The 12,958-nt window shown below is 41.2% G+C and overlaps 1 protein-coding gene across 1 annotated transcript; it reads left to right on the forward strand.

Annotated features, from left to right (window-relative positions):
* The first annotated feature begins 2,406 nt into the window (after window positions 1-2,406).
* LOC138871622 (secreted RxLR effector protein 161-like) lies at window positions 2,407-2,952 on the forward strand. The gene has a single exon (XM_070149510.1). It carries the CDS (start codon window positions 2,407-2,409, stop codon window positions 2,950-2,952), a length of 546 nt encoding a protein of 181 aa, XP_070005611.1.
* Window positions 2,953-12,958: the final 10,006 nt, after the last annotated feature.

Consider the following 12,958-nt stretch of genomic DNA (forward strand, 5'->3'; position numbering starts at 1 on the left):
ACTCTTTATGTACCTTCAGTTTCTAGGAATTTGATTTCTCTTTCAAGACTTTATATTTCTGGATTTGATTTAAAGTTTGGAAATTGATGTTTCAATTTATATAAGAATGCTATTTTTTATGGTTCTGGTTTTCTTAGTGATGGTTTATATAAATTGAAACTCAATATTGGTTTTTCTGAATCCCTTCTTACTATTCAACATAATATTGGAATTAAACGTAGTTCACTAGATGAAAGTTTTGCTTACTTGTGGCATAGATGTTTGGGTCATATATCCAAAGAAAGGTTAGAAAGATTAGTAAAAAATGAGATTCTTCCGAATCTAAATTTTACTGATCTTACTATATGTTTGGATTGCATTAAGGGAAAGCAAACCAAGCATAGTAAGAAAGGTGCCACAAGAAGCACCCAGCTTCTTGAAATTATACACACCGATATTTGTGGACCCTTTGATGTTCCATCTTTTGGTGGAGAGAAATATTTTATCACTTTTATCGATGATTTTTCATTGTATGGATACATCTATTTGCTAAAATAAAAATCTCAAGCAACAGATGCTCTCAAGGTATTTATTAATGAGGTTGAAAGGCAATTAGATAGAAAGGTGAAAATCATTAGGTCGGATAGAGGTGGTGAATATTATGGAAAGTATAATGAATCAGGAAAATGTCCAGGTCCATTTCAAAGTTCCTCGAGAAACGTGGCATATGTGCACAATATACTATGCCAGGAACACCTCAACAAAATGGTGTTGCAGAAAGGCATAATCGAACAACTATAGATATGGTTAGGAGCATGATAAGTAATTTCTCATTACCTAAATCATTGTGGATGTATGCTCTTAAAACCGCTATATATTTATTAAACAGGGTTCCTAGTAAGGCAGTTCCAAAGACCCCTATTGAACTATAGATAGGAAGTAAACCTAGTTTAAGGCACCTGCATGTTTGGGCTTGTCTAGCGGAAGCTAGAGTTTATAATCCACAAGAAAAGAAATTAGATTCTGGAACAGTAAGTGGTTACTTTATTGGTTACCCAGAGAAATCTAAAGGGTATGTGTTTTACTATCCAAACCATAGTTCGAGAATTGTTGAAATCGGTAATGCTAGATTCATTGAGAATGGTGAAGTTAATGGGAGTGTTGAAAAGCAAAGTATGGAAATTAAAGAGGTGGGGGTCAATATTCTATTACCCAGAAATGTGCCTACTTCCACACAAATACCAAATATTGTTCCAGTTGTTGAAGAACACTTTGACAACACCGAGCAACATTTGGATGAAAACACTTCATGAAGAAACTAACTCACAAATATCTGACACAAATGAACCACAAGAAATGCCATTAAGAAAATCTCAAAGAGTTAGAAAAATGGCTATTTCGGATGATTACGTGGTTTATTTGCAAGAGTCAGATTTTGACATTGGTCTTAATAAGGATTCGGTTTCATTTTCACAAGCCATAGAAAGTAATGAGTCTGACAAATGGATTGATGCCATGAAGGAAGAGTTAAAATCCATGGAATACAATAAAGTCTGGGATCTTGTTGAATTGCCAGAAAGTTCTAAAAGAATCGGGTGTAGATGGGTCTTTAAGACCAAACGCGATTCAAATGGAAATATTGAGAGATACAAAGCCAGACTTATTGCCAAGGGTTATACTCAGAAAGGAGGCATTAATTATAAAGAGACCTTTTCGTCGGTCTCAAAGAAAGACTCGTTAAGAATTATTATGGCTTTGGTGGCTTATTATGATTTAGAGTTACACCAAATGGATGTGAAAATTGCCTTTCTTAATGGAGACCTCGAGGAGGAAGTTTATATGGACCAACTAGAGGGTTTCGAAACTAAAGGAAAATGTCAAATGGTGTGTAAACTGAAGAAGTCAATATATGAACTTAAACAAGCCTCACGACAATGGTATATAAAGTTTAATGATACCATAACGTCTTTTGGATTTGTGAAAAATACCGTTGATCGGTGTATATACCAAAAGATCAGTGGGAGCAAGTTTATATTTTTAATCCTATATGTTGATGATATCCTAATTGTTGTTAATGATTTAAGCATATTGCGTGAGACTAAAGATTTTCTCTCTAAGAATTTTGAAATGAAAGATATGGGTGAGGCATCCTATGTAATAGGAATAGAAATATTCCGTAATAGATCACAAAGATTATTGGGATTGTCTCAAAAAGGCTACATTGAAAGAGTTCTAGAGAGATTTAATATGAACAATTGTTCAGCAGGAATTGTTTCAATTCAAAAAGGGGACAAATTTAGTCTCATGCAATGCCCTAAGAATGATGTAGAACGAAAAGAAATGGAATCAATTCCTTACTCTTCAATTGTTGGTAGTATGATGTATGTTTAGACTTGCACAAGATCGGATATTAGTTTTGCGGTCAGAATGCTAGGAAGATATCAGAGTAACCCAGGAATTGATCACTGGAAAGCAGCAAAGAAAGTTTTGAGGTACCTAAAAGGAACGAAGGATTGCATGCTCATGTATAAGAGATCCAAGCATTTGGAAATTGTTGGATACTCGGATTCAGATTTCACTGGATGTATTGACACTAGAAAATCCACGTTTGGTTATTTGTTTCAATTAGCTGAAGGAGCAATATCGTGGAAGAGTGCCAAACAGTCTGTCATTGCTACATCCACGATGGAAGCAGAATTTGTGGCATGTTTTGAAGCCATAATCCATGCATTATGGCTGCGAAACTTTATTTCAGGACTTGGGGTTGTCGACACCATTACCAAGCCACTGAAAATTTACTGTGATAATTCTGCATCAGTATTCTTCTCTAAGAACGATAAGTACTCCAAAGGTGTCAAACATATGGAATTAAAGTACTTTACCGTCAAGGAGGAAGTTCAGAAACATAGAGTGTCACTTGAGCATATTAGAACTGATATCATAATTGCATATCCGCTAACGAAAGGTTTATAGCCAAAGATATTTAAAGAACATGTACATTAAATGGGTCTTGGCTGCATTTATGATTGATGTATTAATGATGTTTTGACACTCTAAGCTCATTTATGTGTTTTTGATATACATTAGTAATTTCCTGTTTCTCATAATGGTGTACACATTATTGTTTTGAGATATTACAGGATAAGTCTCAATGAGACAGTATTGTGGACCATAATATTTTATAACTTATGAACCTGGTACGATGAATTGCTAATGTTGTAGTATGTGGAAGGGAGTATGTAGACATATTATATATAACCACCATAACTCACATTTAGTAGTTTATCGTATTATGGTATTTATGATGGACATTATAGAAGAGATTTGTTTATGCGCAACTAATGTCCCTATATTAAATATTAATATTATGTGATTATTGGGCCAAGTGGGAGAATGTAAGTTATTTCCTACGTGTATATATGGCACAATAGGATTAGGCCCATAATTAATATTTAATTAATGAGCAAATCTCATCCATCTGATCGGTTGCTTGATGGACGTACCGGATTAAATAAGAACCTCTATAAATTGGTCCTCTCCCCACCCATTAGGGTTACCGTATTTTTATTCTCTTTTTCATCACTAAAGTCGGCGGTAACGTAAAGTTAGGGCAAGGGGCGAGAAACTGATTAACGCTTCCGCTTCAAGATAATAGATTCTGCTTCAGGTATGTTTTCTGTAACGATTTTGTATAAGATTATCATGTTTAAGATCCTGGTGTAAATTAAGTTTATGCTTACAGTACATGCCTCATACAATTAATAAAAAAACAGCACTCATACAGGAGGTTGGAAGTTTGGAACTAATAATTATTTTTATTTCAGTTATACGACAAGTAATAATTTACTTTCAATTTAAATTTTGTAAATTGGAATATACTCCACTATTTAGTGGTAAGCTTAAGCTATTAGTATATATAGTACTTAAATGACTTGTTTTCCTAATTAAGCAAAGAAAGAAAACAACGATAGAGTCTTTATTTCTTAAAGTACTAAATTGCTTTGCTTTCCTTCCCTTTTCGTTTAGAATTAGCAAAGATCAGTTCCAAGATTGACGTAACAGTTCAAGAATCAAGGCTAAGGATAGACTAGAAAGAGACCTGAGTATAACATGTAGATAATCTTATAGTAGTAATATATTTGTGTAGTTACTATGGTCCACTTAAATTAATATTTCTAACCTCCTACCGTTGACACTTTTATTAGACCTCGGAGGGAATCGATGTGTTCATAAGAATTTGATCGCGAAAAATGGTGAAATTTTGTTCCAAGGAACATAGGACCACGTTGGCCTTCTACTTATTATCACATTTTTTTTCCTTCTTTACTTTATACTATTGATATTTTTCTTTATACTCTCTTTCTTTATTTTTCTTGGGTTTGAAGAAAATGAGAGGACTCAGAAAGGTAAAAAACTTCTCGTGACAAGAGGCGTCAGTCATAATGGACTCGTGACTTCTACCTTTTCTACTCTTATCCACTTCTGGATATGACCTTTCATTCTGTACATTCGTTACCTGCATTTACTCTTCTTCAATTATTATGCAAAATTCATACTCCCTCTGTTCCAAAAATATTGTCTTTGTTTGATTTGCCACAAATTTTAATTAAAAAATTTTTTTTAAAAAATATGTGGTATTAAATAAGTCATAGCATTTGACTATAAAACTTTTAAAACTTTGTTGTTTGAAATTTGACATTACATCTGTATGGCTATAAATGCTTCGTATTAAGAAATATTTTAAAGTATTTGTACTTTTGAAACAGACTAAAAAAAGTACTAATCTTTTTGAAACGAAGGGAGTACTATTTGAACCATGACATTTAGGGATGTCAATGGTACGGTTCGACTGGTTATTTTATAAAATTTGTATCACACCAATTTTTCGGTTATTCTATTATATATAATCGAAATTAGACTTTTCGAAATCGTTTCAATCATATTAGTTTCTTTTCGATATTGGTATGATTCGATTAATTTTGATATTTTTATAAATGTCATGTAAAAGTGTCACGATCCCAAATACCGGTCGTGATGGCGCCTATCACATTACTAGGCAAGCCAACTAATCAAAAATTCAACCAAACCACGTCCGAATGACCTGAAATTTTGCACACACATCCCAAATGACACAACGGAACTACTGCAACTCTCGAAATTCCATTCCGACCCCTATATCAAGATCTCGCCTATCAACCAGAAATCGCCAAAATATCAACTTCACCAATTCAAGCCTAAATTTACTACGGACCTCCAAAATTCATTCTGATCGCGCTCCTAAGCCACAAATCACCTCCCGAAGCTAACTGAATCATCGAAACTCACATCCGATCCCTCTAACACATAAGTCAACATCCGGTTGACCTTTTTTCAACTTAAACTTCCTTAAAATAGACTAGGTGTCTCAACCTTAACAAATTCCTTCCGGATTCGATCCAACCAACCAGATATCACATAACACGGATAAACAAAGCATAAAGATCCAGGTGCCCGAGCGACCGAGTGAGGGCTTTCAGCTGTTTCAGTATTTGACGGAGACTTCGAGATAGCTGCATAGCGTCCGCAACCCTGTTCTCTCCCTCCTATCTTATTATTTTTTCGCATTTCCTAGACTATTAATGTAATAGGTATTCAGACTTGTATTAGAGGCTCTAAACTTGTGACACCAAATTGTTGGGGCTGTGTAGTTTATTGTTATTTTGACTTTCCGCGTATCTTTGCTACCTTAACACTTATAATGAATTTGGTATCTAAAACTTGCGTTAGAAAATGGCTTACTGTTATTAGAAAGAGGGTTGTGGTTATTGATTAGTTTGCTTGCCTAGTAATATGACAGGGGCCATCACGGCCGGTATTTGGGGTCGTGACAAGTTGGTATCAGAGCCTAGGTTATATAGGTCTCGCGAGTCAAGAGCCGGTTTAATAGAGTCTCGCGGATTGGTATGGAGACGTCTATATTTATCCTCGAGAGGCTGCAGAACCTTTAGGAAAAACTTCATATTCTTGAAATTCTTGTCATGCGAATTTGTTGATCCGGGTACTAAACTTCTGTTATCCCATTCTCTCACAAATGGTGAGGACACGTGCTACCGGGTAGGATGGACGACCGCCAGTACCACCAGCTGGGGCTACCTGAGGCCGAGGACGCAGTCGAGGCCGTGGTAGGGGCAGAGCAGTTAGGGCAGCACCTGCAAATCCACCAGCTGCCCCAGTTCAGGATCAGGTCCCAGTTGTGGACGCTATAACAGCACCAGCTCAGGCACCAGCTGTGCCCATTGTGATTCCAGGCCTTCAGGAGGCTTTAGCTCATATCTTATCAGTGTGTACCGGTTTGGCTCAGGCGGTTTCAGTTACTACGGTCGCAACTACTTCTCAGGCCGGGGGAGGCACTCAGACTTCCGTTGCTCACACACCTGAGCAGGTTGTACAGGGACTCCAGACACCGGAGGCACCTCCAGCCCAGCCGGTTGCACCAGCTCAGGAGTTTGTGGAACCAGTTATGCCAGATGATGAGCAGCGTCGACTTGAGAGGTTTGGTAGGCTCCAGCCTCCGTCATTCAGTGGTGCAGAGGGCGAGGATGTCAGGGTTTCTTGGATAAGTGCCAGCGGATGCTTCGTACAACAGGGATTATTGAGACTGGTGGAGTGGCATTTACCACTTTTCAGTTTTCTAGGGCTGCCTTCACTTGGTGGGAGGCGTATGAGAAGTGTAGGCCTGTTGGTGCAGTGCCCCTTACTTGGCAGCAGTTCTCTGTTCTCTTCCTGGAGAAGTATGTGCCACAGCCGTGCCGAGAGGAGCTGCACAGACAGTTTGAGCAGCTGTGTCAGGGGGAGACGACGGTGATGCAGTATGAGATGCGGTTCTCTGAGTTAGCCCGTCATGCGGTTTGGATGGTTCCCACAGACCGAGAGAGGATCAGGAGGTTTGTTGATGGCCTCACGTACCAGCTTTGGATTCTCATGACTAGAGAGAGGGTGACAGGTGCTACCTTCGAGGAGGTTGTTGATATCGCCCATGAGATTGAGACGGTTCACCGGCAGGAGCGAGAGGAGAGGGAGGCCAAGAGGCCTCGGGGATCTGGTAGCTTTAGTAGTGCTCCTTCGAGGAGTCGGTCTAGCAGGGCAGAGGCAGTTCATTCAGGCAAGAACATTCAGCTCACCCAGGTTACCATGGAGCATCATCGGGTCATGGCTTTCACAGTTTTCATTAGGGCCACTCATCACTTAGTGCCCTTCCAACTTAGAGCTCGTCTCGTACTTCATCAGTCCAAGGTTCTTCCATGCCAGGTCCTTCTACTGGTCCTTCCGATTCTAGGGGTTCCCTTCAATCCCCATCTCTAGCACCGGGGAGTTGTTATGAGTGTAGAGAGTTTGGGCATATGAGGAGGCAGTGTCCTCGTCTTTGTGATGATCAGTCTCAGTAGAGGGATCAGCCCTCGACTTCTACTCTAGTTACTTCACCACCCGCCCAGCCAGCTAGGGGTGGAGGTTAGTCAGCCAAGGGTCGCCTTAGAGGAGGAGGTTGATTAGGTGGTGGTCAGGCCCGTTTCTTTGCTCTTCCAAGTAGACCCGATTTTATGGCTTCAAATGTTGTCATTACATGTATTATTTCAGTCTGCCACAGAGATGCCTCTATATTATTTGATCCTGGATCCACCTTTTCTTATGTGTCAACATACTTTGCTTGTTATTTGGGTACGCCCCGTGAGTTTCTTGCCTTACCTGTTCATGTATCTATCCCGGTGGGTGATACTGTTGTTGTCGACCGTGTGTACCGGTCGTATGTGGTGACTACTGGAGCTTCGAAGACTCGAGTGGATCTATTATTATTGATTATGGTGGATTTTGATGTCACTTTAGGCATGGATTGATTATCCCCGTATCGTGCTATTCTGGACTGTCATGCTAAGATGGTCACATTGGCTATATCGGGTGTGCCACGGATCGAGTGGCGAGGTGTGACTGATTATGTTCCCAGTAGAGTGATCTCATTCTTGAAAGCCCATCGTATGGTTGGGAAAGGTTGTCTTTCATATCTAGCATTTGTGAGGGATGTCAGAGCTGAGACTCCCAATATTGATTCTGTTCCAATTGTGAGGGATTTTCCAGATGTGTTTCCTGCAGACATGTCGGGCATGCCACCGGACAGGGATATTGATTTTGGTATTGATTTGGTGTCGGGCACTCAACCCATTTCTATTTTGCCGTATCGTATGGCGCCAGCGGAGTTAAAGGAATTAAAAAACAACTTCAGGAACTCCTTGATAAAGGGTTCATTCGGCCTAGTGTGTCACCTTGGGGTGCACCGGTTCTGTTTGTGAAGAAGAAGGATAGCACAATGAGAATGTGCATTGATTATAGACAATTGAACAAAGTAACAATTAAGAACAAGTATCCTTTGCCTCGCATTGATGATCTATTCGACCAGCTTCAGGGAGCGAGAGTGTTCTCCAAGATTGATCTCCGTTCGGGTTATCATCAGTTGAAGATCAGGGATTCGGATATTCTTAAGACTGCTTTCAGGATCCGATATAGTCATTATGAGTTCTTGGTGATGTCTTTTGGGTTGACCAATGCCCCAGCAGTGTTCGTGTATTTGATGAACAGCGTATTCCGGCCTTATCTTGATTCATTTGTCATAGTCTTCATTGATGATATTCTGGTGTATTCGCGTAGTCAGGAGGAGCACGCGGAGAATTTGAGAATTGTATTGCAGAGATTGAGGGAGGAGAAGCTTTATGCAAAATTCTCCAAGTGTGAGTTTTGGCTCAGTTCAGTAGCTTTCTTGGGGCATGTGGTGTCTAGCGAGGGTATTTAGGTTGATCCGAAGAAGATAGAGGTGGTTCAGAGTTGGCCCAGACTGTCCTCAGCCACAGAGATTCGCAACTTTCTTGGTTTGGAAGGCTATTATAGACGGTTTGTTCAGGGATTCTCATTTATCGCATCGCCCTTGACCAAGTTGACTCAGAAGGGTACTTCATTTGTATGATCGGAGGAGTGTGAGGAGAGCTTTCAGAAGCTCAAGACAGCTTTGACCATAGCTCCAGTGTTGGTTTTGCCATCAGCTTCAGGTTCATATACCGTGTATTGTGATGCTTTGAGAGTTAGGATTGGTTGTTTGTTGATGCAGGAGGGTAGAGTTATTGATTATGCTTCTCGTCAGTTGAAGCCCCATAAAAAGAACTACCCCGTTCATGATTTGGAGTTAGCTGCCATAGTTTACGCATTGAAGATTTGGAGGCATTACTTGTATGGCGTATCTTGTGAGGTGTTCACTGATCATCACAGTCTTCAGCATTTGTTCAAGCAAAATGATCTTAATTTGAGGCAGCGGAGATGGTTGGAGTTGCTTAAGGATTATGATATCACTATATTGTACCATCTGGGAAAGGCCAATGTGGTGGCCGATGCTTTGAGACGAAAGGCCGTGAGTATGGGGAGTTTAGCATATATTCCAGTTGGGGAGAGACCTCTTGCAATTGATGTTCAGGCCTTGGCCAATCGATTTGCGATATTAGATGTTTCGGAGCCCAGCCGGGTATTGGCTTGTGTAGTTTCTCGGTCTTCCTTATATGATCGCATCAGAGAGCGCTATTATGATAATCCGTATTTGCTTGTCCTGAAAGCCAGAGTTCAGCATGATGATGCCAGAGATGTGACAATCGGTGATGATGGGGTGTTGAAGATGCAGGGCCGAATTTGTGTGCCCAATGTGGATGGGCTTCGGGAGTTGATTCTGGAGGAGGCCCATTGCTCGCGGTATTCCATTCATCCGGGAGCCGCGAAGATGCATCAGGACTTGAGGCAACATTATTAGTGGAGAAGAATGAAGAAGGACATTGTTGGATTTGCAGCTCGGTGTCTTAATTGTCAGCAGGTGAAATATGAGCATCAGAGACCGGGCGACTTGCTTCAGCAGATGGATATTCCCGAGTGGAAGTGGGAGAGGATCACTATAGACTTTGTTGTTAGACTCCCACGGAATTTGAAGAAGTTCGATGCTATTTGGGTGATTGTGGATCGGTTGACCAAGTCCACGCACTCCATTCCTATGTGTACCACCTATTCTTCAGAGCAGTTGGTAGGGATCTATATCCGGGAGATTGTTCGTTTGCATGGTGTCCCAGTTTCCATTATTTCAGATAGGGGCACTTAGTTTACTTCACAGTTTTGGAAGTCTGTGCAGAGAGAGTTAGGTACTCAGGTGGAGTTGAGCACAACTTTTCATCCTCAGATGGACGGGCAGTCCAAGCGCACTATTCAGATATTGAAGGACATGTTGCGTGCTTGTGTCATTGATTTCGGAGGGTCATGGGATCAGTTTCTACCGCTTGCATAGTTTGCCTATAACAACAGCTACCAGTCGAGTATTCAGATAGCTCTATATGAGGCCTTGTATGGGAGGCGATGTAGATCTCCAGTTGGTTGGTTCGACTTGGTGCAGGATTCTTTAGACAAGGTGAAGGTGATTCAGGAGAGGCTTTGTACAGCGCAGTTGAGACAAAAGAGTTATGCTGATAGGACGGTTTGAGATGTGTCATACATGGTTGGCGAGAAGGTTGTTGAAGGTTTCACCCATGAAGGGTGTTATGAGATTCAGGAAGAAAGGGAAATTGAGTCCTCGGTTTATTGGGCCTTTTGGGGTGCTTCCGAGGATTGGGGAGGTGGCTTATGAGCTTGCTTTGGCGCCCAACTTGTCAAGCGTGCTGCCGGTATTTCATGTTTCTATGCTCCGGAAGTATATTGGGGATCCGTCTCATGTTCTGGATTTCAGCACGGTTCATCTGGATGATGACTTGACCTATGATGTGGAGCCAGTAGCTATTTTAGGTCGTCAAGTTCGGAAGTTGAAGTCAAAGGATATAGTTTCAGTGAAAGTGCAGTGGAGAGGCCCATGGAGGAGGCTACCTGGAAGACCGAGCGGGAGATACAAAGCAGATATCCTCACCTGTTTGAGGTTTCAGGTATGTTTCTTGACTCGTTCGAGGACGAACAATTGTTTAAGTTGGGGAGGATGTGACGACCCGGCCGGTCGTCTCATGAGTTACTGCTCCATTTTCCCCATTTCTACTTCTTTATGCTTTGTTTATCTGTGTTATGTGATATCGGGTTGGTCGGATCGAATCCAGAAGGAATTTGGTAAGGTTGAGACACCTAGTCTCTTTTAAAGAAGTTTAAGTTGAAAAAAGGTGTTAGAGGGCTCGGATGTGAGTTCTGATGGTTCAGTTAGCTTTGGGAGTTGATTTGTGGATTAGGAGCGCGATCGAGATGAATTTTGGAGGTCCGTAGTAGATTTAGGCTTGAATTGGCGAAGTTGATATTTTGACAATTTCTGATTGATAGGCGAGATTTTGATATAGGGGTCGGAATGGAATTCCGAGAGTTTCAGTAGTTTCGTTGTGTCATTTGGGATGTATGTGCAAAATTTCAGGTCATTCGAACGTGGTTTGGTTGGGTTTTTTATCGGAAACATAATTTGGAAGATTTTAAAAAATTTGGCTAGAATCCGATGTGTTTTGGGTGATTTGATGTTGTTTCAAGTGTTTTAATGATTGGAACAAGTTTGAACAAGGTATTAGTATATGTTGGTACTTTTGGTTGAGGTCCCGGGGGCCTCGGGGTGATTTCGGATGGTTGACGGAAAGGTTTAGACTTGTGAAGTTGCAGAATCTCAGCTACTTCTGGTATTTCCGCACCTACGGATTTGGGGACCGTAGTTGCGACACCGCACGTGCGGAACAGGAGCCACAAAAGCAGATTTTGAAAAGAACTGCAGATGCGGTAGTTTGACCGCACCTGCGAAGGCGCAGGTGCAGAGAGTTGACCGCAGATGCGGAGTTGGTCTTTTAAGTGAATAACCACAGAAGCGGTAATTTGAATGCATATGCGGTACCGCAGAAATGGTGGGCGGGTCGTAGATGTGAAAATCCCTGGCGTGCACCGGTAGGGTTTATACCCTCAGTTCTAGATTTACAATGGTTACTTACCTCAAACGGGTGAAAATGATACTCCACGACGCCTTTGCCCCTCGAATCGGCCTCCACTCGCGTCGAATCTAACCAAAATCAGAATGAGGACATCAAAATAAGCCAAGGGGACGAAACCCAAGCGAAGACAATCAATAAATGACACAAATCTCGAAATTACCAAAAACCGACCTTCGGTCCCATCTCTCGAAATTCAGAATTTTTTACATAAATAGATTCCTCATCTCCCCACGAGTCTATGCATATTAAGAACACTGAAATCGGAGTCCAAATGGCCTCTCAAATCCCCATTTAAAGGCCTCTTAAACTCAAGCTTTAATCCTCCATTTTTAGCCTTTATTCTCCTCTAAAACCAAGATTAAACAGTAAAAAAAAGATCTTAAACCCAAGTAATTAAGCTTAGGGAACTTACCTAACTGATATCTTTTGATTCCTCTTGAAATCCTATACCTTAGCCTCTTTCCCGTCTTCAAAAATGGAATTCTTTGCAAAATTTGTGAAGGAAGCAATATATACCTTCCGGCCAGGGATTTTCGCATCTGTGACCCGCCTACTGCTTCTGCGGTAACGCATATGCGGTCAAATTACCACTTCTGCGGTTATTCACTTAAAGGACCAACTCCGCATCTGCGGTCAACTGTCGCAGGTGCGGTCAAACTACCGCATCTGCGGTTCCTGCTGTTCCCTCCAAAATCCGCTTCTACGGCTCCTGTTCTGCACGAGCGGCGTCGCACTTGCGGTCCCCAAATCCGCAGGTGCGGAAATACCAGAAGCAGCTGAGATTCTGCAACTTCACAAGTCCAAACCTTTCCGTCAACCATCCGAAATCACCCCGAGGCCCCCGGGACCTCAACCAAAAGTACCAACATATCCTAATACCTTGTTCAAACTTGTTCCAATCATCAAAATACTTCAAACAACATCAAATCACTCAAAACACATCGGATTCAAGCCAAACTTTCTAAAATCTTCCAAATTACATTTCCGATCAA

Source organism: Nicotiana sylvestris, chromosome 6 (assembly GCF_000393655.2).
Source record: "Nicotiana sylvestris chromosome 6, ASM39365v2, whole genome shotgun sequence".
NCBI classification, from domain to species: domain Eukaryota; kingdom Viridiplantae; phylum Streptophyta; class Magnoliopsida; order Solanales; family Solanaceae; genus Nicotiana; species Nicotiana sylvestris.